Source organism: Sturnira hondurensis, unplaced genomic scaffold (assembly GCF_014824575.4).
Source record: "Sturnira hondurensis isolate 20B ecotype Veracruz unplaced genomic scaffold, ASM1482457v3 Scaffold0024400, whole genome shotgun sequence".
NCBI lineage: Eukaryota > Metazoa > Chordata > Mammalia > Chiroptera > Phyllostomidae > Sturnira > Sturnira hondurensis.
The window spans coordinates 3679138-3703467 of NW_028097031.1; the positions used below are offsets into that span (position 1 = coordinate 3679138).

At 51.8% G+C, this 24330-nt stretch overlaps 1 protein-coding gene across 2 annotated transcripts in view; it reads left to right on the forward strand.

Annotated features, from left to right (window-relative positions):
* The window catches only part of ITGA2 (integrin subunit alpha 2), a 78840-nt gene that overhangs the window by 12744 nt on the left and 41766 nt on the right, over positions 1-24330 (forward strand). For both annotated transcript variants that reach the window (XM_037038486.1, XM_037038485.1), the window contains exons 2-7: positions 3470-3590; positions 13933-14042; positions 16575-16666; positions 19548-19662; positions 19836-19963; positions 22427-22575. In XM_037038486.1, the coding sequence (XP_036894381.1) occupies positions 3470-3590; positions 13933-14042; positions 16575-16666; positions 19548-19662; positions 19836-19963; positions 22427-22575 (715 nt within the window). The remainder of the gene's footprint in view (positions 1-3469; positions 3591-13932; positions 14043-16574; positions 16667-19547; positions 19663-19835; positions 19964-22426; positions 22576-24330) is intronic.

Consider the following 24330-nt stretch of genomic DNA (forward strand, 5'->3'; position numbering starts at 1 on the left):
CCCAACGTATGCATTTGGGAGGGATGCAACGCATCCACGACACTCCCGTTGGCGTGATAATGTATAAATAAATGGGTTCGTTTCTGGGCACAGAAGGGGTGCACCTATTTCTCGGTATGAACACGGGGATTGTCAAGGCAGTGGCACGTGCAGGTGAGGAAAACGGTGCCAACAAACCCTCGAGCAGCAAATTGTTACCTAGATGTCAGCTGGAGTCTCTCTGCTTCTTAAAATTGAAATGAGGTTTGTTCAAGTCCCTATGCCACCCTTGCAGGAGAATATAATGCCCTCCCATGATTCCTCCAAGCTCCCAGGAAGTGTCCACGTTCGCTGTCACCCAGTCCCCAATGTGCAGACTGCAGAGGGTTTTGCTGTCCACTGTCAGGCCTGGCCTTGGGTGTCCCCTGTGCACGAGCTCACGCACGAGCCCCTCACCACTTCGTGGGTGTGAACAGACACGAGGCCCCTGAGTCGGCGACGAAGGGCTTTATTACCCAGATCCCAGTGGTCTGTTCATTCTCTTTGTGCCCCCACAAGGGGGCGACGTGCAGGGGTCCACGTGGACAGGGGCAAGTCGCAGGAGAGGGGCACTGCCCTTGGGGGGCCTGCTATTTCTGTCCCAGCATGAAGTCACAGCCTGGGCTGTGTCCTGGAGGGCGGGGCTGTTGTCCCCGGAGGCTGCAGACTGCAAACACACTCTGAGGAGTGCAGATTGGATGGCGCTCCCCCTGAAAGACAGCTCTATGTCCTGGCCCCCCCAATCTGTGAATATCGCCCCTTTGGAGATCTCCCCTGGAGACTGTCAGGAGACTCGTGAATGCTGAAGCTGCCTCTGGGGGAGGCTCAGAGCTTCGTGCAGACCGTGTTATTGGAAACTGGAGGAGAGGGGTCCCGGCTACAACACGGCAGAAGCTGTGGCCTCACTGTGTCCCCCAGACAAGTGGGAAGGGGAGCTTTCAAGCAACGAACTTAGATATTTAGCAGATTTCCAAGCAAAATATTCACATTTTTCCTTGCTGAATGTGATAAAATGCAGGAGGAAAGAGATAAAAGACAGTAGTTAATGACTCCAGAAAATGTCAGCCTATCCAAATTACAAAAAAATTCTCAGAGTGCCTATAAAAAGACTCACGTCGGGCCGCTGTGTGCCAAGGAGGCCAGGTGTGGGTGGGCAGTGTTTTGCGGCTCAGCCTGGGCGTGGCGTTCCTGGTGTGTGAGGCCTTGTCTCAGCGAGGCCCACAGGGGACGTGGCATCGTGTCCAGGGGAGGCCTGGGGAGACCTCTCCAGTCTGGCGGCACGGACCCCACCACACGCCCAGCAGACCCGCTGGGCGTCCAGGATTGTGCTCTCCGCAGAAGTGCGGCCGCCTCGGGCTGAAGGGTCAGGTTTGACCACAGAGTTTGTACTATATGTGTGTTAGATTATATACAGACACATACGTGAGTACATATATATATATAGACATATATATACACACACTATATGCACACATATATCAGAACATAAAATTTAACCGCCAGACAATACCATGAACCCCATCGTGATTGCATGTCATGACCTGGTCCACTGGGGTCTAATTCACGAGGGAAATGATGTCATCGTACACACAGTCACGTGGTCTTCCAGCACTAGACATTACGAAGTGGGGGAGCGGTTCGACATCACCTCCCCAAGCTTTACCAGTGTGCTAGGTGACTGGTGACACATTGCAATAGCACTTTCGAGTCCACACAATGGGGGCATGTCAAACTGCTCACTGGAAACGCCAGTTTTCTGAGTGCTTGGTCTAGTTCTTTGCTTAATTGGCTGCTGTATTTGCTTATTTTGTTTTTTTGCGTTTTATTTCCTCAAATGATCACTCTGAGTTGGTAGTCGGTTAGAGTGTCGTCCCGATACACCAAGGTTGTTGTGGGTTCCATCTCCAGTCACGTGTGTACAAGAAGCACCTGTAAATGCACCAGTAACGGAACGGCCAGTCAGTGTCTGTCTCTGTCTCAGGGAACTCGAAGTGAGCGGTGGTGCGTCGGAGCAGCAGGCGGCAGGGAGAGAGTTTGCATGTGTGCACCCGTGTGGGTTTCCCCACCGAGTATTTCGGAGGTGTCATTTGTTCTCTTCCTGGGAGCTTCTAACCAGGAATGGGCTGTGCCCTCTGGAGAGAACAGATCCTGGGTAAAATGAATGATTTGGGCACCTAGAGAGAGAGCTCCTCTCTGCCCCCAAAGCATCTTCAGGGGCACTGGTGACCGCGTCGCTCCTTCGGAGCCCTGGACGGCACGGGCTCCAGAGCGCCGGCGCAGCGGAGGGTGGCCCTGTGCTCTTCGCTTTCTGTGCCCGACTCACCGACTCAGGGTGCAGCGTGCACGTGAGTGCTGGCCGGAGAGTGGGCTGCCCCCTTGTGAAAACACATACGGATGCGACTTTGATGTCAGTTTTACGGAGTTCACTCTGCCTTCGGTGTCTGCAAAGCTAAACAGTGACCTCTGTGGCAGGAAGCAGAGACCTGTCTCGACAGAACCTCAAGATCCAGGCACCCTTCTTTTTCCTGATGAAGGGCAGGGGCAAGGGCAGGGTGGAGGGCAGCCAGCATAAACAGGTCTTGGTACCCAGGGAGCCGGAATCACTCTCCTCTCTCCTCTCCTTCTCTTTCCATAGAAAGAGGTTTTTTTCAAAAATGTCTATTAAGGCTATACCCTTCTTGGTCTTTGTTTTTGAAAATGATCGTGTCCAGAACGTTCAGAAAGAAGTGTCCAAAAGCACAACCACTTTTGACCGTTCCCACCTGAGCCGAAGAGCAGTGTCCATTCTCCCTGCACTTTGGCCCCCGCACAATGACCCCTGCTGCAAGGAAGTCACACGGCCGTCCAGGCGAGGGGACTGCTCCCTCCTCTGACAGGGTCAGCCGCACTCATTCAACAGACATTTCACAATGGCCAGGCCACCGTCTTCCAGAGATTCCCCAGAAATAGGAGCCGCCTCCAGACCCTGCCCTCGGGTGGCTCAGTCTTTTTTTTTTTTTTTTTGCCAGAAGGGACCAATAGGACTGAAGTCACTTAAAAATCCCTAGAGGTGATAATGGGGTTGAAAAGTTTCAGCTCTTCAAAATGAGACAGCCCTTCAAAACCAGACAGCCCTGTGCTCAAATCCTATTGTCTCCCTTATCACCCTCCACCCTTGAGTGGCGCTTTCTCCAGGGACCTCAGGCTTCTCCAGGAAGCAGTTAAGACATTAGCAAACTCGTCTTAGGGCTGCGCCCGAGGGTGATGAGACCATGAGTCACACATGTCAAGTCTGAAGCATGATGCCCGCCCCCAGATAAGTGCCCAAAACAGTAGCTACTGTTTCTTGGTAAACTGATAAGGAGAACGACTGTGTCAAATATGTTGTTTTTAAAGTGGACATTGAGAATTATATTCAAAATGTACATTCCCACATTGTAAATATGGGGTATGTTTTTATTTTTCCTACCAGGCATTTTAAATTGCTGTACAGCCTACAATGTGGGTCTCCTGGAGGCGAAGATATTTTCCGGTCCTTCGAGTGAACAGTTCGGTTACACAGTGCAGCAGTTTGTAAATCCAACGGGCAACTGGTAAGGGTGATCTCTTCTCTGTTATTGCAATGAAAACACTAAGTATGTTTAATATTCAACTTCAATCGCTTGTTGAAGTTGGAGCATGAATGTATTATTGATGAGTAGGCCACAGATATTTTTAAATGAAGGGTTTTTCTTTGAGAGTTGATAACTCCGACGGGTAATTCATGGGATGGCGCAGTCCTAGTTTCTAAAAACCTGAATAGAAAAGTTTCTCTAAATATTCCATAGCAAATTTCATAACACCAGTTCTGACCATTTATTAGAGGGTAGATTTGTCTGTATTTCCTTCTCTGTGAATTGATAACTAATGAGCGTCATGACTGTTTAGCTGGTCAGTGGTGCCACTGGGCCAATGGTCTAGATGACAGAATTGTTCTCTAGGTTTTCTCCTTCTGCACGGCTTTGTCTGCTGGTTTCATTCTAAGTCAGTCTGCCCTGCCTTCCACGGTGAAGGTCCTCCCAGACACGTATGCAAAAGTCACAGAGGTACCTCTCCGTGCATTGAACATCTTTCAGTTTTCTCCCAAAAGTGCCCTAAGTTTTTCAGTGCTGAGTAATGGCCACATTTATAAACCATGCTTGCATTTATACTGGCTGGGCAAAAGTAGGTGTATAGTTGTACATATGCAAAACAGTTTACTCTTGCGTTATTATTTATTAGTTGTATTATTTTCCATACGAAAAACCTTAAACCTCCTTTTGTGTCGCCGCATACACAGCCGGCTTCGTGGATATGGAAAGATACACCCCCATTGCTGGTTTGTTTCGCGTGAAGTATGACCATAAACCCAGATCGCCCTGAAAGGTGTCAGTGGGCAGAAGGGCGGCAGGTCCTCTCCTGCCGGAGCGGGTGCCCCCTGGTGGACGGCATCCTGCCAGTGCAGCCTCACCCCCTGCGGCCGGGGCGGCTCCAGACTCACCTGGAGCTTCGAGTCCTGGGTCCTTTACAGCTCTTTGCAGTGACTAAGGGGCTTGTCAGATGAGAGCTGTCATTTATAGCCTGTGTTTCCCTGTGTGAACTTATGTTTGATGTTCTAAAAAAATAAATTCAAAGAAACAGAGTACAGATTATTCCCATTTCAGAGCACGGCTGTCTGTGATGGGGGACTGGTACCCTTGGGGAGGGCAGAGTGGCTCCGGAGACTTGGGGAGCAGTGTGTGTGCGGGGAGTTTGTCAGTCGTCCCGAAGGACGAGAGCAGTTTGGTTGCAAACCCAAAAGCAGCCGCACTGTCATCATTTGGGGTGTGAGAGAAAGAGAAAGAATCTCTAACTAGTATCTAATTTCCTGTAAGAATCGTAGACTGTAAGGAGGCCCTAGAGTGCGTGGTGTGACCTGGGAACCCAGCAGGCAGACGTGCTAATGACCCCCAGTTGTACGTGGGCTCCCCTGCTTCCTCCCCGAACTGCAGAGGCCCGCGCCAGACAGCTCCACCTCAATGCCTGACACATGCCCATGTCAAACTTAACCAAGAGAGAACAATACCTGATTTTCTGCAGGTATTTTCTGCAGGTATTTCTGCAGCTGATGAGGCTGAAGACCCTTGACTCCCTCTTCCTCTCCCCTCCCCCTCGTTCCATCCACGAGCCAGTCCTGTTGATCCGACCACCAAAATAGATAGGATCGCAGCGCGTCTGTCACTGAGAGCCTTGCGGGTACCGTGGTGGCAGCTTCTCAGCCACCCCCTGCCACCCTTCTAACCCTCTTTACTCCCCTCGCTGTGGCCAGGGCGAACTTTGTAAGGCGGTTCCAGTATTAAACCCCTCGGTGGCTGTCCACAGCAATTAGAATGAGCTCACCCTCCTTAAAGGACACTTCTCGGGCTGGTCTCCATCGGCCACTCCCGTCTCCTGTTTGACACCTTCACCCTTGTTCCTGGAGCTCCCAGGATTCTGGCTCTTGTCCCGAGCACACAAGGTCATTCCTGCTCGAAGCTTGTGCACAAGCTTCTGTCCTGGAAGGAAGGGTCTGCCCAAGGCCTCCCCGTGGCTGGCGGGTTCGCATCCTTGTCTCGGCTCCGGGGTCTCCTGTCTGTGTGAAGGAGCGCTGACCGCCCTCCTGGTCACTCTGCAGGGCTTCGTGCCGATGGGGTTTCTGTAGGGCTGTCACCGGTCTCTGAAACAGTCTTTATGTCCTTGGCTGCTCCTGATCTGTCTTCTTCCCAGCCTCTGGGTACAGGGACATTGTCTCGTTCACTTGTGTGTCCTCCAAACTACACCAAAAGTGCCATCTGGCGTAGAGCAGGGGACCAATAATCATTTGTTGAGTGACCGAGGGGAAGTCCTGTTTCCAAATGACTCACCCAGGGAGCACTATCAAGTGTGCGCCAGAGAGAGGCGGACGCAGGAGCCGAACGAGACCTTCAGATGCACCGTGACGGTCTGTTCACTGGGCGCGGCCTGGCCGGGGACAGCCTGCCACCTCGCTGGGCGCGGCCTGGCCAGGGACAGCCTGCCACCTCGCTGGGCGCGGCCTGGCCGGGGACAGCCTGCCACCAGCTTGAGGCTATTCTTTGTAGGAAACAGTTTTCCCGGGACAGGCTCCCTCTAAGGGAGAGACTCGCCATCCATGGGAGATGGATTAGAGATGATGAGCCTGTCGAGGATGTTAGGAAACTCAGCCGTGGGCCACACTGCACGTGGGAAGTTGGGTGCAACCAAAAGGGACAACGAGGTGACAGGGAGCCAGCAGGCAGAGGCCTGGGAAGAGTGAGAGGCACCCCACCCCCTACCTGTCTTCGGGGTTCCCTCTAGCATGCAGAACTTTGTTCAAAGGCCGATACGTTAGCGGTTTGTGGTGAGATTCCGGTGTGCGTGAGGTCAAGTCAAGGGACACCAGACATTCCTAAGTCACACCTTGGCCTTGTCAGGACATCCCTGAGAGTTGTGTAAACTCAAGACCGTGGCGGTCAGGAACCGAGGCACCACGGTTAACTCACTGGCGGGCCCCCTGCCCTCACCCCCAGGGCAGAGCTTTCTGGTGGGGTGCAGAGTGGGGCCTGCCATGGTCTTCCTCCCTAAAGCCTGGGCTCAACCACCAGCGGGTGTGAGCTCCCCCACCCCATGAGAAGGAGGGGAAGGCTTTTGGGGGGGTGTCAGCAGGCAGGAAGGAACAAGCACTGGCCCTAACTTTTAACTTAGTCCAATGTTTTTATCATGCCAAAGTATTAGAAATCTGGCTGTAAGATAGTCTTGTGCTTTGACTGTAAGCCTAAAAAACTCAATGTTTTTATCAGTAATCATAACGCTTTTGCCGTAGAATGAATAGGTGTGTCTTCCGCCAACAGCAACTTTCCCTGGTCCAGTGGTAGGGGCAGGATAAGTGGAACCAGGAGCCTTCCTGCCCCCGTGGACGACTGCGGCGGTGACTCAGCCACATCCGTCACACTCAGCTATCCGTCACACTCAGCTACACCCATCACACTCAGCTCCATCCGTCACACTCAGCTACACCCGTCACACTCAGCTACACCCGTCACACTCAGCTCCATCCGTCACACTCAGCTACACCCGTCACACTCAGCTCCATCCGTCACACTGTAGTTGTCTTTTTTCCCACTAAGTGAAAATAGCCTTTGTGGTTACATTGTTTCCATGGCTGTGTCATTCCTCATCACTAAAAGTCTGCAGGAGAAAGGGCACGTGACACGTCCCCTGCTCTGCCTGGCTTCTCCGGGCCCCGCCCTGAGCACTTCTTTGTGAGACACCTGGGAACACACATACGCCCGTCTCCCGTGCCCCGTGTGGGAGAGGGCTGCTGCCCCACGGGTCTGAGGGGAGACCTTCATCGACCTTCGGGCACCTCCTTGCCTCCCTCGCTTGTCTGACCACACTGAGCTTTACTCCCTGTTAACCCCTGGATGTCCGTTTCTGGAATAAAATTCATGTACAAAGTGAATGGGGTCGACACATCCCCACCTTCCTGGTGGCCAGGTGTCTGAGCCGTTTCCATCTTACCTGGGGACTGTGGTGTGGCCCCGGGGGAACCATTGACCCCTTTGTTCCCAGCCCACGTGGTGGGAAGACTGAGCCCCTCTCCCTGGAAGAGGCCTGAGCGGAGCCGGTGCAAAAGGAAGACTCGAGGATTCGGAGCAGAAGCGCTGAGGTTCAGGGCTCGGCTTCGTTGCCGGAGAACCGGGCTAGCGACAGCTCCTGACCTCACAGAGCATCTGTGAGGGTCCCAGGGGTTCATGCCCATAAACCGAGCTGGTGAACAGATAGCAGCTGGTAAACCCGGTCCCTCTCCCAGTTCGCAGCCTTGACAAAACGACCGTCTGCCAAAGCACCTGGTGGAAAGGCACTGCGCACGGGCTTTGATTTCTAAACACGTGCTGGCTTCCAAGTCATTTCTCCTCTCCCCACCGGGGCCCAGGAATGCTGGATTGATGCGGCCTCGGGCTTTAAACTCAGTGTTTCGGCTTTTGGCTCTCACTTCAGGAAAGCTGCCCGCCGGAGGAGTGCTGGTAACCGAGTCTGCTCTTATCGATTCCTTTGCTTCCAGCACCAAAGCTGATCCCGAGAGACAGCAGCGAGCCTCTGAGGAGCAGCTGCGATGGGGCTCGGGCTGGCAGCCGGGGGGTGGGGGGGGGCCACTGTCCCGCTGGCTGTGGAGGAAGCCAGCCGGCGCCAGAGAGGCCCCAGGTGGTGCAGCCAGGCTGAGCTACGCCTCGCAGCGAGCACCCAGGAGTTTAGGTACTACGTTTATAGCAGCGATGTTTCCCAACCCAGCGCTGAAAATGACCTCTCTCTACCTGCCTCCCTCCTTCCCGGAGACTCAGGGTCCTCCCAGGTGAACTCTTTGCTCCGAAAGTCCCTTCCAGATGACAGTCAGGAGGCCGGTCACCCTGGGGCACCCGCCAGTCCTTCATGTTGTCAGGGGCTTGGAACGGCACTGTCCGAGAAACAGTGCTCATGTGCTACAGGCTCTGATGTCTCTCACGGCCGTGCGGGCTCGGTGAACAATGGGCTCTAACCCCACCTCAAATACCCCTGGGTGTCTGACAGCACCCCCCACCCCCAGGCCCTCTGACTTAAATGCTGCTCCAAGGATAGCTGGCTCCCTCCTTATCTGATGTCGGCTACTTTCCCTGACTCTTCGTTTTTTTCTTAAAATTTAAACCCTAACCTCCTGATGGCCTTACCTTCAAAATATACATACAATAAGGACGACCTCCCCTTATTTTAAGGAACCACCCCACCTTCCACCACCGCTGCCCAGGTTATTGAGCATCTGACCTTTGCTCCGAGGTAGTCGTCCTCAAGAGAGCAGCCTTCACGTCCTTCTAGAATGTGTCCGATCCCATCACCACTCTGCCCCGACCCCTCCGACCCCTCCGAGGGCCTTCTCATCCCACTCAGAGGGGCGCGGAGTCCTCGCCCCACCTCCCACCTGACCGCATCCCCCACCCGTGAGTCCCCTGGCCCCCACACCGGCCCAGCCTCAGCCTGGACAGCTCTTCCTCAGTTCCCGACCATTCTCGTAAGAATCCCAATGCCCCACACTCCTAGCTCCATCCTGCTCAGTTTTCCATGGGGCGCTGATCAGCATCACCCCGTGCATTACTCACCAATTAAATTTGTTCTCTCTCTCCCCCACTGGAACGTAAGCTCCCCGAGGCTGGAGCCCTCTGACCGGCTCCTTACCCCCAGGGCTTTGACCCCAGTCGGGCCCCTGGTAGGTCTGACCCCGGGCACAGCCTCCCAGGCTGTACCCTGCCCACGGCCAGGGCTCACCATTTTTGTGGGAGGGTGCCCCCTGGAGTTGTGCAAGATGTCAGCCCATAAAATCTCTGCAAGCGTTTGCTGAGTCAAAGAAGACGGGCTTTGACCTACTCTTGATGGCTGTCAATAGTCCGCAGAAAAATCGCCAGTATTGAAGGAACGCTTGGAGAGCTTGGAGGCTTGCAGACCGAAGGCAGGTATTTAGGACCGCCCCTGGATTGTGGGTTGGAAGCGACCTAGGGCACCATAAGTACTGTTTACCAGCTGAAGGAGGAATTTTGGATTCCAGTGGAGGTGGGCAAATTGGCTCTGTTTGGGAACACTACATAATCGCTATTTTGCCATGGGATAATTGGACAGCGAGTGTTATTTTAAGTGGTCTCAGAGGGGCTCCCACTTTCACTGTGGGAGGAGAGAAGTTCATGCCTTGGGCTCCTGTGTCGTCAGAGACTTGGCACACACCATTATGCGTTTGTCCACTCGCGATGAGGTGGGGTCCGTGGCTCAGGAGAGACCCTGACTCATTTTGCGTGGTCACCCACTCCCGCGCCCCATCGCCACCTTCGCCACCTCCTCTCCGAATGTGGCTTCTCCTGCTACAGTCGACCACAATATTTATGGATGAACATACCAGCCTCCTCCTCCTCCTGATTGATTTAAGAATGTCGCAGTTCTGTCGGACTAGTCACTGCAGACATCAGGCCCCTGCGTGGAAGTGCCGAGGGGATCGTGCCAGTAAAGGAGGAGGACGTGGTTTGGGGAACTCCCTCTGTGGTCACTGGCATGACCTGCAGGCTACTGACCGGCCTGGGTCCCGACATTTGAAGACCGTGTGACGAGGACCCCTTGTTGTTCCTCGCCGGTCACCAAAATGGTCTGGTTGTTCACTGTACCCTAGTGTTTTGTGTTAAGAGTTTAAATGGCATGATATAGCCCCGACTGGTGTGGCTCAGTGGGTTGGGTGTCGTCCCGCAAAGCAAAAGGTCACGGGTTCAGTTCCTGGTCAGGGCATGTGCCTGGGTTGCAGGTTTGGTCCCCGGTCAGGACACACAGGGGAGGGAGCCGCCTGATGTCCCTGTCTCACATCAGTGTTTCGCTCTGTCTCCTCCCCCTCCTCCCCTCTCTCTAAAGCAATAAAAATAGTAAAGAGAGCAGTAAATGGCTCATTTCTGGCAGATCTACGTGGGCTCTTTGAGAGAATTGTGAGACCTTTCAAATCTCGCCATGATGTGGCACAGACTGACCGGAATCCGCCTTTCTCTCCTGGTCGGCACCCCGACGCCTCCACAAGGGGGGCTGTGCCCAGGAGATGCCTAGTCAGCAGGAAGCAGCACGTGGCCGTGGAGCGTTGTCATCGAGAGAACAGGTAGCCAGTGGTGCCGCTTCCCTGCCGAAAGCTCTGAGGGGCATGTGGGTCAGTTTTAGATGAGAAACACAACCTTTGCCCCTCGGTGGGTTCCTCTGGGCCGTGGGAGATGGAAGGGGAATGGCCTGACCACGCCTGGTCTGTCGGACATCCCCCACTCCTCCCTGCATGCGGCCAGCAGGGCCTGCCCCCCACCCAGGGTGGACGGGCTCCACGGGATAAACTGGGCCGGTGTGTCTCCCGGAGCACATGGCCACAGCCCTGTGTTTCAGCTCCTAGAAGGTTCTGGAATGCCGCCCAGCTGTTCGCATAGTTTTCCCAGTCTGGGCCCGCGCCAGGCCCTGTCGCTCTGAGGAGGAAGGGGAAACGACAGAGGGCGAAGCGTTTGGGCTTTGGAACCGGTTACACGTGGCTCTCACCAGCTGTGTACACACGGAACTAGATCGTGCTAGGAAGGCCTCGTGCCCGGTGCCCGGTTTCCTAAGATTTGCTGGAATTAACACCCACTCCCAGCAGGCCCTGGGGCAGAGCAGCCCTTCCCCCTGTTGCTTCTTTTGGAAGGTGCTGTTTGCCCCCTGCAGACTCCCCGGCCAGCCCTGGCGCAGACCCGACGTGTGGAGCAGTGGGGGGCAGCCAGCAGGACAGCCGGGGGTGGGGTGCACTTTCCTCTCGGCTCAGTTGGGTTTACCTCTCATTTCTTTTAAAATTAACTCCGACAGTGAGAACAGAATGACAGTTTTCATTCAAAAAATTTTGTCTTAAAGCTAAAAGTCCTGGCTGGTATGGCTTGGTTGCTTAGAGTATTGTTTTGCGACTGAGAAGTCGCAGGTTCGATTCCTGGCCAGGGCACTTCTGATCCCAGGTCCGGTGTGTGCAGGAGGCAACCAATGGATGTTTCTCTCTCATCCTTCCCCTTTCTCTCAAAGCAACGAAGTGTTCTCAGGTGAGGATAAATACATAAATAATGCCAAAAATATTTTTTCTACTTAGCTTTTCCTCAGCCAACAGAGTCCTTTTAAATACTAGCGTGGCATCATCCGCTCCTTTCTGCATTCATTTGCTTTGTTGTTTGTTCGTTCGTCCACTGGCAGTTCCTCGGCACCGCTGCCCAAGCCCCGGTCTTGCTCCCGCGCCCTCCCTCTCTCTCCTGGGCACCACTGCCCAAGCCCCGGTCTTGCTCCCCCGCCCTCCCTCTCTCGGACAGGGTCAGTAGGCAGGCAGGGACAGGGCAAGCGCTGGACGCAGGGAGAGGCTCGGTGTGGAGGCCCCAGCGAGGCCCCCTTGCCCACATGCAGAAGAGCCGGGGGACTTCCTGGAGGCGGTGGTGCCTAATGGCAGACTTAACGAAAGCGTAGGACCTTACCAGGCAGGACACAGACTGTGAGGAGGTTTAGAAGCCAGAGACCCTCTGACTGGGCGGAGGGGCTTCGTTGGATGTGCCTGAGTTGAACGCAGTGTTTTGGGGAGGTGCATGGGAGGTGGGCGCCGGGGGCCTTCTATCTCCTGTCTTGCTCATGCTTGAGACGTGTCCAACCCACAAAAGTCACAGAGGTCGTGGTGGCAGGCCCCCTGTGGGATGAAGGCCAAGGGCTTGAGCAGATGAAGCTGAAGGGTGGTTTCACAGCACAGAGTTCTCCGAAGTTTCCTCGCCTCCGAGGCGCGGTGCGTGGGAAGGACATGAGCTCGGCATGAACCGCACTTGCAGGCTGGCCTCTCCCTTCACTCCGGGGAATGCTGAGTCTCACCCACAGCCAGCATTTAGATTTCTTTGTCAAAACCTCACCCACACGCCCAGTGCCATTGTAATCCTGTCTACAGCTAACCTTTTAACAGGTGAGTTGTGCTAAGTGCTATGCTCAGGAGAAGAAAACTCTTTCAGCTCTAACCTTAATCAACGTTAATTGAATTATAGTATTCAAGAGTGCTCTGTGGAATATTAGAGAATAATTCTATAAGATGAATAAGTGGAGAAAGGTATTTCTGAGCCATGAACTGCCTCTCAGAATGATCTGTGTGTGTCCCCTGTCCCCTGGCTAAGAATGCTGACACCCGCCCTTATCCTGTGACCATTTTCACATCTTCTCATTCATTTGTATGATCGCTGTTTGCATTGCCGAGTATTTTAAGCAGATTCACTGTGTTCCCTAAACAGAAGTGTGCCCGCACCCTCTCTGATTTACTCCGGCACGTAGCCTGGGGCTCTTGCTGTTCCACTGATAACGATAAAGTATTTATTCGCAGGGATCCTGAAGGAATGTAAGCATCGTGGGTACACAATCTAATCCTTCCCAACTTTGACCAACAAAGAAACGCTGAATCGAAGGTTCTTCCTTGGTAACTGGAGCTGCTGGGTAACTTCTCTGCTCTAGTTTCTAGCAGTTAGATGGTGACACGGACTCTTCCAGTCTGCGCTGCCATGCAGGGTGCCAAGTGCGGGGTGCACGGTTCAGTGGGGAAGGCGTGGGCTCTAGCTGGTGACGCTCCGAGGGAAGTGAAACCAGCCCGAGGGTGAGCGCCAGCTGCGGATGCCGTATCCTGTGTTCTGGCTGTAAACATAGCTGCTCTGTATTTTTTTTTTTTTTGCTAAGGATCCACTTATAGAAACCATACACACAAAGCCATTTAGAGAACTCCTCTCCTCCCTAAATAGCATGAAAGTTCTTAGGGCACAGAGAGCACTTGACAAATAGGGGTTCTGCCTTTGGTTTTGACACCGGTCCCTTCTTTAGGGTGGGACTGTCCACAGGAGAGCCACTGGCCACTAGCACTCGAAACGTTCCCCGTCCGTACGGATACGTGCGCTAAGTACGAAGTACACCGTGAATTTCGAAGACTTTCTGCAGAACAACTCGAATGTCAAATAACTCATCAGTAATGCTAGTTTGGGTATACTGGGTTAAAGTGTATTATTTAATGTCATGTGTGGCTTTTTATTTTATCGATATAGCTACTAGACACTAAAAGATGACATTCTTGGCTGACGGTGCTGGCTTGCGCCATGCTTCCCTCGGTCAGCTCTGCGTCAGGGAGACCTCCCAGGGAGCTGGGGCCAGACAGCCTCGGGATCAGCAAAGAGGAAAGGGTTGGGGTTGGGGGAACAGGTCCAATTATAGCTGAACAAATAAGAACTGTCCACTAAGTACACATTGAAATTGCGGTGGATGTGTTTTCCCACTGTTTTGTGGTCAGTTTTCCCTTGAAGAAACATAGCTACCATTTCAGGTCTAATGAAAAAAAAATCCTGTGTTCAGGTTGCTGGTTGGCTCCCCCTGGGGCGGCTTCCCTGAGAACCGGATGGGGGACGTGTACAGATGTCCTGTCAGTCGGCCCGCTGAGACCTGCGAGAAGCTCAATTTGCAAAGTAAGTTCTCATGAGCAACGCGATTTTTTACAGATAACAAAAGCTGACTTGTGACAGACGCGATTGAAAAATAATAGCAAATCCAACCATAGTTCTCTCTGAAAGAAATTCAGACAGTTTTTTTGGCCTATATTTCTTTTTTTAAAGGATTTTATGTATTTATTTATTTTTAGAGAGAGGGGAAGGAAGAGAGAAACACTGATGTGCAAGGGGACCATCAATCAGTTGCCTCTGTGTGCACCCCAACCAGGGACCTGGTCTGTAACCCAGGCCTGTGCCCGCACTGGGAAATGAAACTAGGGACCTTTTGGTTCTGGGGACAACGCCCAACCCCCTGAGCTGCACCAGGCAGGGCTGCCTGTGTTTCTTTTTTGCACTTATATGGGGCCTGGCTTCATCCAAATTTCCAACATGCTTTGAAGTCCCGATGTGATACAATGTGTGGGGGACCCATGGCCCCCCGGGCCCTCCACCCCTGCCAGAGTGTGAACCAATTCCCCCCGATGGTTAGGGTTATTCTGCTGATTATGGACAGAAATCTGAGGCTGCGCACACCTCTCTCCTCAGACAAACCACGAGGTGTAGCCATGTCCGTCCTAGGACTGACCTCGGAGGGGCTGTGTCCGCATGATGTCGTTCTAGTAAAAGTGTTCACGGCTGGGAAGTACCTGTAACGTTTGCAATTGCTGTTTCCCACTCACATCTCAGATGCTTTCTATGAATGCACAAAGTTCCCCAAAGCGACTGAAAACCTCCGTGAGTCATGCTTCACTTCCTCATGCCAGTGAAAATTACTCACGCTGGTCCTTCTCACCATTCAGAAGGGCGGGCAGTGGGGAGTCGGAGCCGTTCAGAACTGAGGTGCGGGTCAGGGAGACGCAGCGCTGTGGGAATCCAGGGGAAGGAGGGACTCGAAGCCGGACCAGGACTCGGGCACAGGCAGGAGAGCTCTGACACACCTCTGTCTGCGCGGTGTCCCGCACAGTGTCTGGCAGGTCGTGGGGACGCAGTAAGCCCATTTTCAGTGAAGTGGGTCGAGTGTCAATCGTGTCAAACGCTGGAGGTGGAGGGCATGACCACTGAATGCAGGTGGTTGTCCTATTTAGGGCGCGTGTGGGGGATCGCGGTCAGGGCTCTTCAGGCATCGTCAACACTCACCATGGTGAAAACACACATGACACGTCTGAGTAATAAAAACATGTACGCGACGTGGGTGCTCAAAGGTCTTATTCTATTACCCCTCGTATTGCTATTACCTCTAACTTTTGAACACTTTGTATATAATTGTTTTTAATTATATACATGCACTGGCACATTATCTTCCTAAATAAAAGTGCCACATTTAAAAGAATAAAAACGTACACATAGAAGTTGTATTATTTTTCTTCCTGCATTCCATGTCATCCTATTTTGCACCTTTCTTGTCTGGAGGATAAGCTGACAGGGTTGACGGGAAACGTAGGTAGCGAAGTGTGGAGGGGCAGGTGTGTGGCCAACAGGGACTTCAGTTTGCACAAGCTGAGTGGTGAGGAGAGTTGGGAAAACAGTCCGATGGGGTAGCGGGGTTAAGAAAAGATCTTTTTAATGAAAAGATGATCCTGTGTGTTGGGAGAGGGGAAGGAGACGGTAAGAAGGGGGTGACTATGAGTGGAGAGCAGAGTACTTGGGTGGAACTAAGGATGCTGGGAAGTGAGCCCCAGAGAGAGCACTTCTCTCTCTAGAAACCCAGCAAAGCAGGGTCCTCGGGGTCCTGGAGCCCCCTTCAGTGAACAGGGGAGGAGCTTGCAGTTCGAGTGTGATCGTCTTTTCTGCAGGGGACACGTCGTGCACAGACAGGGACCTGGGCTGGGTTTGGAGGCTTGAGCAGGACAGTCGAGCTTTGAATCAGTCGCCCTGGGACGTGAGGGCTGAGGGACAGTGGCACGAGTCAGGGATGTCGTGGAGGAGAGCTACAGGGTCCCATAAGAGTGGATGAGCCCAGGGTGGGGGACGGTGCTGGTTCGGTGGCAGGGTGGGGGTTGGAGAGACGTGTGTATTATTCGACAGGACCGGTCTCAAGGTTTCCTTTTCAAACTCACTCGCTGTTGCTGTGAGCCAGAGTCTACCTCAGATCTCACAGCACGTCACGGGTGTTCTTCCTGATCCAGGATGAAGCATTAGATAGAGTCATCGTGACCTTGAGAAAAGTAGGGGTGGCAAACTGGAGGTCAAACAGTGTCCTGGGCTGTGCTTTGTTTGGCTGGCACTTCACCAACGTTAAATTTAAAGGCCAAGCCATTTTTCCAGCTCCAGCCCCCACCCCCTACGGTAACAGACACCTGCATGTTACTCACATGCACCTCCCATAGGCAGGTGAGCAGCGATCCCTAAAGGCCTCTGGTTTCTCCGCACTTGACCTTCTACCTGAGTGTCTGGCTCTGTGACACGAAATTCAACACTACAAATACACCTGAGTGTGCATGGATGTTTTTAAAAAACAACTTCAAATAAGTATGGAAATAGTCACTATTTATTTTTTTTCCCCTTTGACAGCTTCCATAAGCATCCCCAATGTCACCGAGATGAAAACCAACATGAGCCTTGGCTTGACACTCACCAGGAACGTGGGGACCGGAGGATTTCTCGTGAGTGTTTCCTGTTCAGATCCCCCGCTTCTCCAGGAGGGACCAAGTCAGTGTCTCTCACCGGCCCGCCTGTCATAGAGAGCTGGAGGTTCAGGAGCTTGCTTGCTGATCGGTCATGCCACCTGGCTGTCCCCTGTGCAGTGACAGCCTATGGATGGGGCGGCTCCTTAAGACACTCAGCAAAGTTCCTGCCACAGAATGTTGTGGAAAGGGGGAGCGAGAGGAACCCGGATTCTTTGCCCTTGGAAAGGGTGCCCGGCCTTTGTTGACAGCATCGGAGCTCCAGGCCACAGGCAGGCCTCCTTCCCGGGGACTCGAGCTAGGTGCTGCTGATTCCCACCCGAGGGTGCAAAGCTAAGCGCGCTGTTGTTCATAATCATTGCCTGTAAGCTTTGGCTGATTTGATATTAGTGAAGGCTCGGCCTCATTTTATCTCACGTTAGTGTTTACTCCCAGGTGCTTTCTAGAATGCTGAGAAAAGACATCGCAGATCAGTGGGACAGAATGCCTTGCTTAGCAGGTGGCCTGGGCCAGTCAGGGGGTTAGTGACCCTCACCTCCAAATCCACCTCCATGGGAGTTAGAGGGTGGATGTACGCCAATAGAAAAAAGTGGGAGTTTTCTGAAAGAGAGAAGAATTTCTGAGCTTAGAACTAACAAAGAGATACAGAAAATTGTTGAAAAGATTTGACTGTTTAAAAAAAAAACAAAGCCGTTGCACACTGGCAAAAGAAAGTTTCAGGGCGAATAAAGCCCAGCTGTGTTTCCCGTTCCCATCAGCTCTTACAGGCCTGTCCTGGTTGTATTGTACAGGCTTAGAAAGCTTGCCTTTACGTTCACTATAGCTGTGACTTGCTAACCTAAAAGCCTACGGGTATACCTGCACTTTCCTAAAAATATCTTCGGTTCTGAGCCACGTCCTTCTACTTTCTCTGGCAGGTGTTAGCATTCAGACAGACTCTGGGCCACTAGGTGAATCGGGCGTGGCTTATATAACGCGCGTTGCATCCATGCGTAGATGGAGGTAGTGAGGAACCTTCATGCTTGTGCTTAAGTCCTTATCGTAGGATGGCCTTCGTCTTTTTTTTCTGCTTGATTATCTTTAAAATTGAATACATTCAGGAAGAGAAATATATGGACACACAAGGATTTCACACAGAATGTGCTTCAAAACTTTTTAACCTGTAACTTCAGACAGAGTGAAATAAAACTGTGAGAGAATTCGAGAGATTCATTTAGTCGTGCAGCAGAGAGGAAGGGAGGGGAGGGCAGGAGAGAGAGAGAGAAAAAAAGGAGAAAGAAAAAAGCCAGTTTTCTTTCTATACCTAAGAGATCAAAAATCTTAAGATACTCTTAAGAATTATGTGGAAAACACTGACAATCATCACATTTTTTTGGAACCTGCTTAAATTCTGGGCTTACAGCAAGAATGTCATTCTGGCATTAACAATTGGCACAGCCTGATTTCAACTTCTTAATGCTGTTTTCCATTGCTTTAAAAAAAATTTTTTTGAATACTTCGTGAGTTATTTTTTTCAAGGTGATTAGAACCATCAGCTCGGGGGTGAGGGTACAGGAATCAGTCCTTGGTATCTGCGACTTGGTGAAGGGCCAAACGCCTCAGTTATGACTTCCCCTAATTGGCGAGATGAACCAGTTCTGCGGGGAAAGCCTGGCCTTCTTCACTGACTGAGCATGAAAAACGACTGCAGCTGTTGCCCTCTCTTTCACGCCACCAGCAATTAAACCGGGCCCAGTGAATTTCCTCTTGCTCTTCCAATCGCCTTTTGCAAGTCCACACCCTGCTGTTCAGTTTTAATAATTAGTCGACAGCTCGACAGTAAACGTTGTAGGTGCTTTTTAAGATCCCGACTGAAGTTCTCTGACCAGTTTTTTCCTTTTACATCTAATGACTTTAATATTAACCTGATATTTCCCGGGGGATCGCATCAGGAGTCCTTGGCACGCGAGGAGCGCGGAGCAGGGAGGGCTCGGGACTGGGCTGGTGGAGAGACTCGCGATGTGCCAGCCGCAAGCACCGAGGCCTCAGAGCGTGGAAACCAGGGGCTCTGTGGTCCTCGGAGAAATGCTCTCCAGCGAAATTTCAAACTGGCCGTTCATGAACCCCATCTGTGTTTGCTTAGCATGGAGTGGTTTTTTTTTTTTAAACAGTGAACTTTCACACACAATTTGTCCCCTCCGACTCTCCTTGAGGATTCGGGGGATCTGGCGGCCCCTGAGCGGGGCCAGAGGAGCCTGATTCCTCGCTCACCTTGCTGCCTTTACCTGCCCCCCAGTGCTTTTCCAGGTCTCCTGCCTGGCCCTTGGGGGTGTGGGAGTTTATGGTTTCTGCTGAATAGACCCCATGGAAGGGTGTTCACGAATAACAGCGCTGACAATTCCATGCGACTTGCTGTTTACCCAGCACCCTTCTAGGTGTTTTATACCTACAGACCCATTTATTCTTCAAAACCACCTTAAACGAACAGGAGGCGTGCTGATGTTCATTTTGCATGGGAAGCACCTGAGACACAGGCAACCAAGTGACAGGAAGTGAATGTTGCACTTCCTGTCCTCCTGGGCGTCCCCTGGAACAAAAGCACCCCCTCTCCCCAGTGTGCTGGGTGACCTGTGGGCTCCCCCTACGCTGACCCCCATCCCTGACGGTCTCAGAGCCCCTCTTCCCCAAGCCTGCTATCCGGCCCAGCACACCCCCACCCGCCCTCCCTTCCGTCTGCCCAGCACACTGTCCCTCAGAGGCATTGGTGACCTGTTCGTTTCAAGGGTGGCGACCCCTAGTGCGCAGAAGAACGGAGGCCATGGCTGGGTTTCCCGGACGGAGCCGTCTCCCACGCTCTGTCCTTGTCCCCCTTCTTTTGAAGACGTGCGGCCCCCTGTTTGCTCAGCAGTGCGGGAGCCAGTATTACACAACAGGCGTGTGCTCGGACGTCAGCCCCGACTTCCAGCGCTCGGCCAGCTTCTCCCCGGCCGTGCAGAGTAAGTGAAGAAGGTGCGGAGGGTCTGGGCGACGCCCTGCACCAAAGGGGGTGGGGGGACATTTATCGGCGTGGCGCCCAAGCCCTCACCGCCGTGTGGCTCAGTCCCGTGTGCACACGGTGCGGATTCTGACCGACCCACGCAACTCGGTTTCTTCCGTCTCTGCCCGGCAGCCTGCACATCCTACATAGATGTCGTGGTGGTGTGTGATGAGTCAAACAGCATCTACCCCTGGGAGGCAGTGAAAAACTTCTTGGAAAAGTTCGTACAAGGCCTGGATATAGGCCCCACAAAGACACAGGTATGGACGTAGTACAAATACATAGATTAACCCAGCTTTACCCCCGGGGAAATGGGGTTGGATATGAGGTCTTAACATTTGCATTTGTCACATCCCCGTGTTCGCTGCATTGAATGGTGATCCTGAGAGTTAAACAAAGCCTGTACTCAAGTTATTCTGTCTGTGACTTTGCCCAGTGCTGGTCTTTGAACTTGGATTTCTAGTTCTGGAACAGGCATCAGATAAGGGATAGAACATTTTAATCCTCTTTAATCCTCTTCCGTGGCTTGTTTTTCCTTCCCCTAACTCATGAATTTATTAATATGTTTTAAAATCCAATATGATTTTATTATACCCACTGGACTAATAATAAATTTCTTTCATTTATTCCTTGCTGCTAAACAATTTTCCTTGAATTCTGGTATTTTTATAAATAAGTCTGTGCACAGCATAATTCTGCTATTTATTTTGTAGTCTTTTACTAAATTCTAGTCTACCCTCCTTCTTATACAGGGCGGGTCTTTTCAATAGTGTCGAGCGTTTCTCCATGTTTTGAGGAGTCTTTACTTGGCTTTTCTGCCCTTTGAGGTGGGCAACCAGAACTCACGAGCAGGAAGCTTCACGCTTCTGTTAAACTGAGTCACGGTCCTTTTTTAAGTTTTGGGTTTTTTGTTTCCTCCTTGGCTGTGCCATTCCAGGGGTCGTCCTGGTTGTGGAAGCGCATTGACCCGCTCTCAGCAGGAGCCAGTTCCCAGTGTCACCGTGCGTGTCCTTGGGCTGCCACCAATCTCTGGTGTGGCTGACAAGTATCGGGATGTTTTCCACTAAATGCCTTTCAGTCGTCTGTATTGAAGTTTGTTTTTCGGCCTTTTTATGCATTGTCATAAAAAGTTGTGCCCTGGCTGGTGTGGTTCAGTGGATTGAGCGAGGGCTGTGAACCATAGGGTAGCTGGTTCGATTCCCAGTCAGGGCACATGCCTGGGTTGCAAGCCAGGTCCCCAGTATGGGGCATGTGAGAGGCAACATACATCTATGTTTCTCTTCCTCTCTTTCTCCCACCCACCCTCTCTCTCCAAAAATAAATAAATAAAGGCTTTAAAAAATTGTTAGACTTTTTCCCCATTGACCTTGTTTCTCCATCCCAAGAAGAGATTATACTCCCAAGACTGTGAGGGTTTCACTGTGGGCTTTTAGCAGAAACTTCTGTGAAGTAAGACAATGTGTGGCCCTGGTTTCCAGGGAGCGTTCCTGTTCACAGCCCTTGAAAGGGAAGCTTCCATGTACATCTGCTGTCTTCTCCGTCTCCGAGTGGATTACCCCGTAACGTGGCCTGTTTGATGTATGAGTTGCTTGTGTGGCGTCCAAGGCCTTTCTCGTCTTCCCACCCTGATGCCTCTTCTCCTCTCCAGAGGTGGTTTTACTGTTCTTATCACCCAGACGTGCCCTTACCCTAGGTCCTGCTGCATGGCGTCTCCTCGCGTCCTCTGTCCGGCCTTCCCTGTTCCCACACGACGTTCTGGGGCCGTTCATGGGACGAGCCGCCATCCACTCCCCCATTAGACTTTGAAAGCCTCAGCGTCCTTTTCGGTCTTTCCCTCCCTCTCCAGCCTTACAATGTCCCCTGGAGAGAGGGGTCTGGTAGTTTCATGTTTTCGCCATCCATTGGGAGGAGCTGATGGGGCTTGGAGGTCCTGGCTCTGCCCTCCGCCTTCCTTCACCCCGTGACCCTGACCCGTCACTGCCCTCCCGGCGCTGGGAGCCCCACTCCCTGGCACAGGGGGCGCTGCCGGGGCCGAGAGCAGGACAGCAGCGGAAGGGTTTGGCCCTCGTGAGGTAAAGGGTCAGGGTTACGTGCCGAGCGTGGGGTCCAGAAGTTCTTCCTCCTCCCCGTCCTCCCTGATCAGACTCTCTCCAACGGCATTTGTCCCAAGTGCAAAGGCAGCGTCTTTGCCCCTCACATGGGTGATGAGAGGAAATCCAGCGCGATAAATACATCCAAATTGAGTGCATTGCTTAGTAGCCATAATCGATTGTCTTGAACTCCCATTCTCTGCTTGCTGTATATTATCCTGTATCGGCGTATCATCTTCCATATATGGCTGCTCACGTTGACATCCATTGTTAATTAGAAAATTTGTATCATTTTTTCTTTCTGTTATTAACTTTATTCTACTATTTATCTATATTATAATATTATAGGGCAGTGCTTAAAATTTTACAGCTATTGCTCTCGAGAACCAAACCACACACAACAGCGCATCATCTCGCTCGTCTGGAAGGGCTGCCGCTTCACGCTTACAGCCTCTAACAAAGAACTTACCTCGTCGGAAGGAAAACGCCTGTGCTTACAAACAAGGCTGAAAATAATTCTCTGAAGCTATCGGCCCTTGTCTAAATGAGCTTTCAATTTTTTATGATATTGATCAGATAGGAACGATTCATGACTTAGTTTACAACCTTCAGTCAACGTCTGCTCCCTTGCAGGTGGCGCTCATTCAGTATGCCAACAAGCCAAGAGTCGTGTTTAACCTGAACACTTTTAAATCCAAGGCCAAAATGATAGCAGCAACGTCGCAGACGTCCCAGAATGGTGGGGACCTCACAAATACCTTCAAAGCCATTCAATATGCAAGGTGAGTCATGAAGCCAGTAGGCCAAAAGACAAAGAAAAATAAGATACCTGGTACCCACACTTAAATCAGAGATAGTGAAGAAGAAAGTTTAAATGTCCTGTAACTGAAACACTTTGAGAAGGCAGTAGGAAATGAAGTTTAAAAATCCTTGATTTCTAGGACTTTTTAATAAGATATTCTACATGGCATAACGTAATGAAATGAAAAGACCTTATGTAAAGTGGAGCAATCTCAAATTATCAAAGCCACCGGCAACTGGAGCGCAGGGAGGGCTTCATGCAGATGAAGGAGGGCCCTCGAGTCTCCAGCGTTGACCACCTAAGACTCGGATCCAATGGAATGGACTCGGACGCTCGTCACCCTCCAGGCAGTGTGACTTTACCTCTGGGAAGCACCCTCATCCTCAGCTCAGACTGCTTTCTCTGCACCGTCGGGCTTCACCTTCTCTCTGTTTCCATCAGACACCTTTACAAACGTGCTGGATGCTGTCCTGCTGTTAAAAAATAAATGAGAACAATGCACTCACCTCCCCTTAAACCTACCTCCTGCCTTTTGCCTCTTGTTATGCATTCTTTCCCTTCCATCACTATTCATTCCTCGAGTGTCTGGACTTCCTCCCTCCACCTCCTTGAAGCGCATGGGCCCTGCCACCAGGCAGGGAGGTAGAAGGGGCCCTTCGCCACCCGTCCACACAGCAGTCCTGCCTCGAACCTGGTCCTTTCTCTTCCCTGGACATTTGACAATGACGAGAACCCACTGCTTCCTGCCCTGTTGCCAGGACCCCACAAACGTCTGGAATCCCCGCCAACTTTTTGTTGAATCCCCGCCAACTTTTTGTCGGCAGTTTTGCCCCTACACTGGCTCCTTGTCCTGTGTTTCCTACGCTTGACAGAGCCCTCTGTTTCTCCAGGGCTTTTCTCTGAGGCCCTGCGCCCACCCCGGTGCCCCAGCCCCGTGCCCCAGCCCCGTGCCCCACCCCCGTGCCCCAGCCCCGTGCGGGTCACCGCGCGGCTACGCGGTCAGCTCAGCACCCTGCCGGCGCGCACAAAGCAGCCAGCTGACGCTGCTTCACTTTATCCACAGAGTGGGCTTGCTTTTCAAATCCGGGCCTCCTGAACTATGGGCCTGATTCTGTCTCCTGCCCCTGCTCCGTCTTCTGTCATTTGCATTCATGGCCCGCCCCTTCCTCCAGGCATGGAGACAGAGAACTCGATGATGCAGTCTGTTCCTTCCGTGCCGCTGTAGGCCACACATCCCATCAGTCACCGCGTCCCCATTTCTGTGCCGATTTCCTCATCTCTGCTCCTTCTTCCTGCGTGGGCACTACATTTCAGTCACTGCTTCTATCAACTGGTGACTCTCTTTGGGCCTCAGAGGACTGTGAAGGATCGTGAGTGACTTAAAAAGGGGCCAAGAGTTAAGAAGTTCTTTTGAAATACTGTGTCAAATATAAGAAAGCCACTCAAAAGTTAATGGACTTGATTATATCAAAATATAAAATTTCTGTGCAGAAGTAATACCATTAAAGTTCAAAAGATCAATAAGTTGAAATTACTTACAATATATGTGACAAAGGGTAATTTTCTTTATTAACAAAATATCTTACTAGTCACTAAGAAAATGATGAATACACCAAAAAATATGGTGTATTTTAAAATACAAATATAAATATAAAAAATACAAATACAAATACAAATATAAAAAATATAAAACAGTTCCTAGAGAAAAATGCAAATGGATAATAAACATATAAAA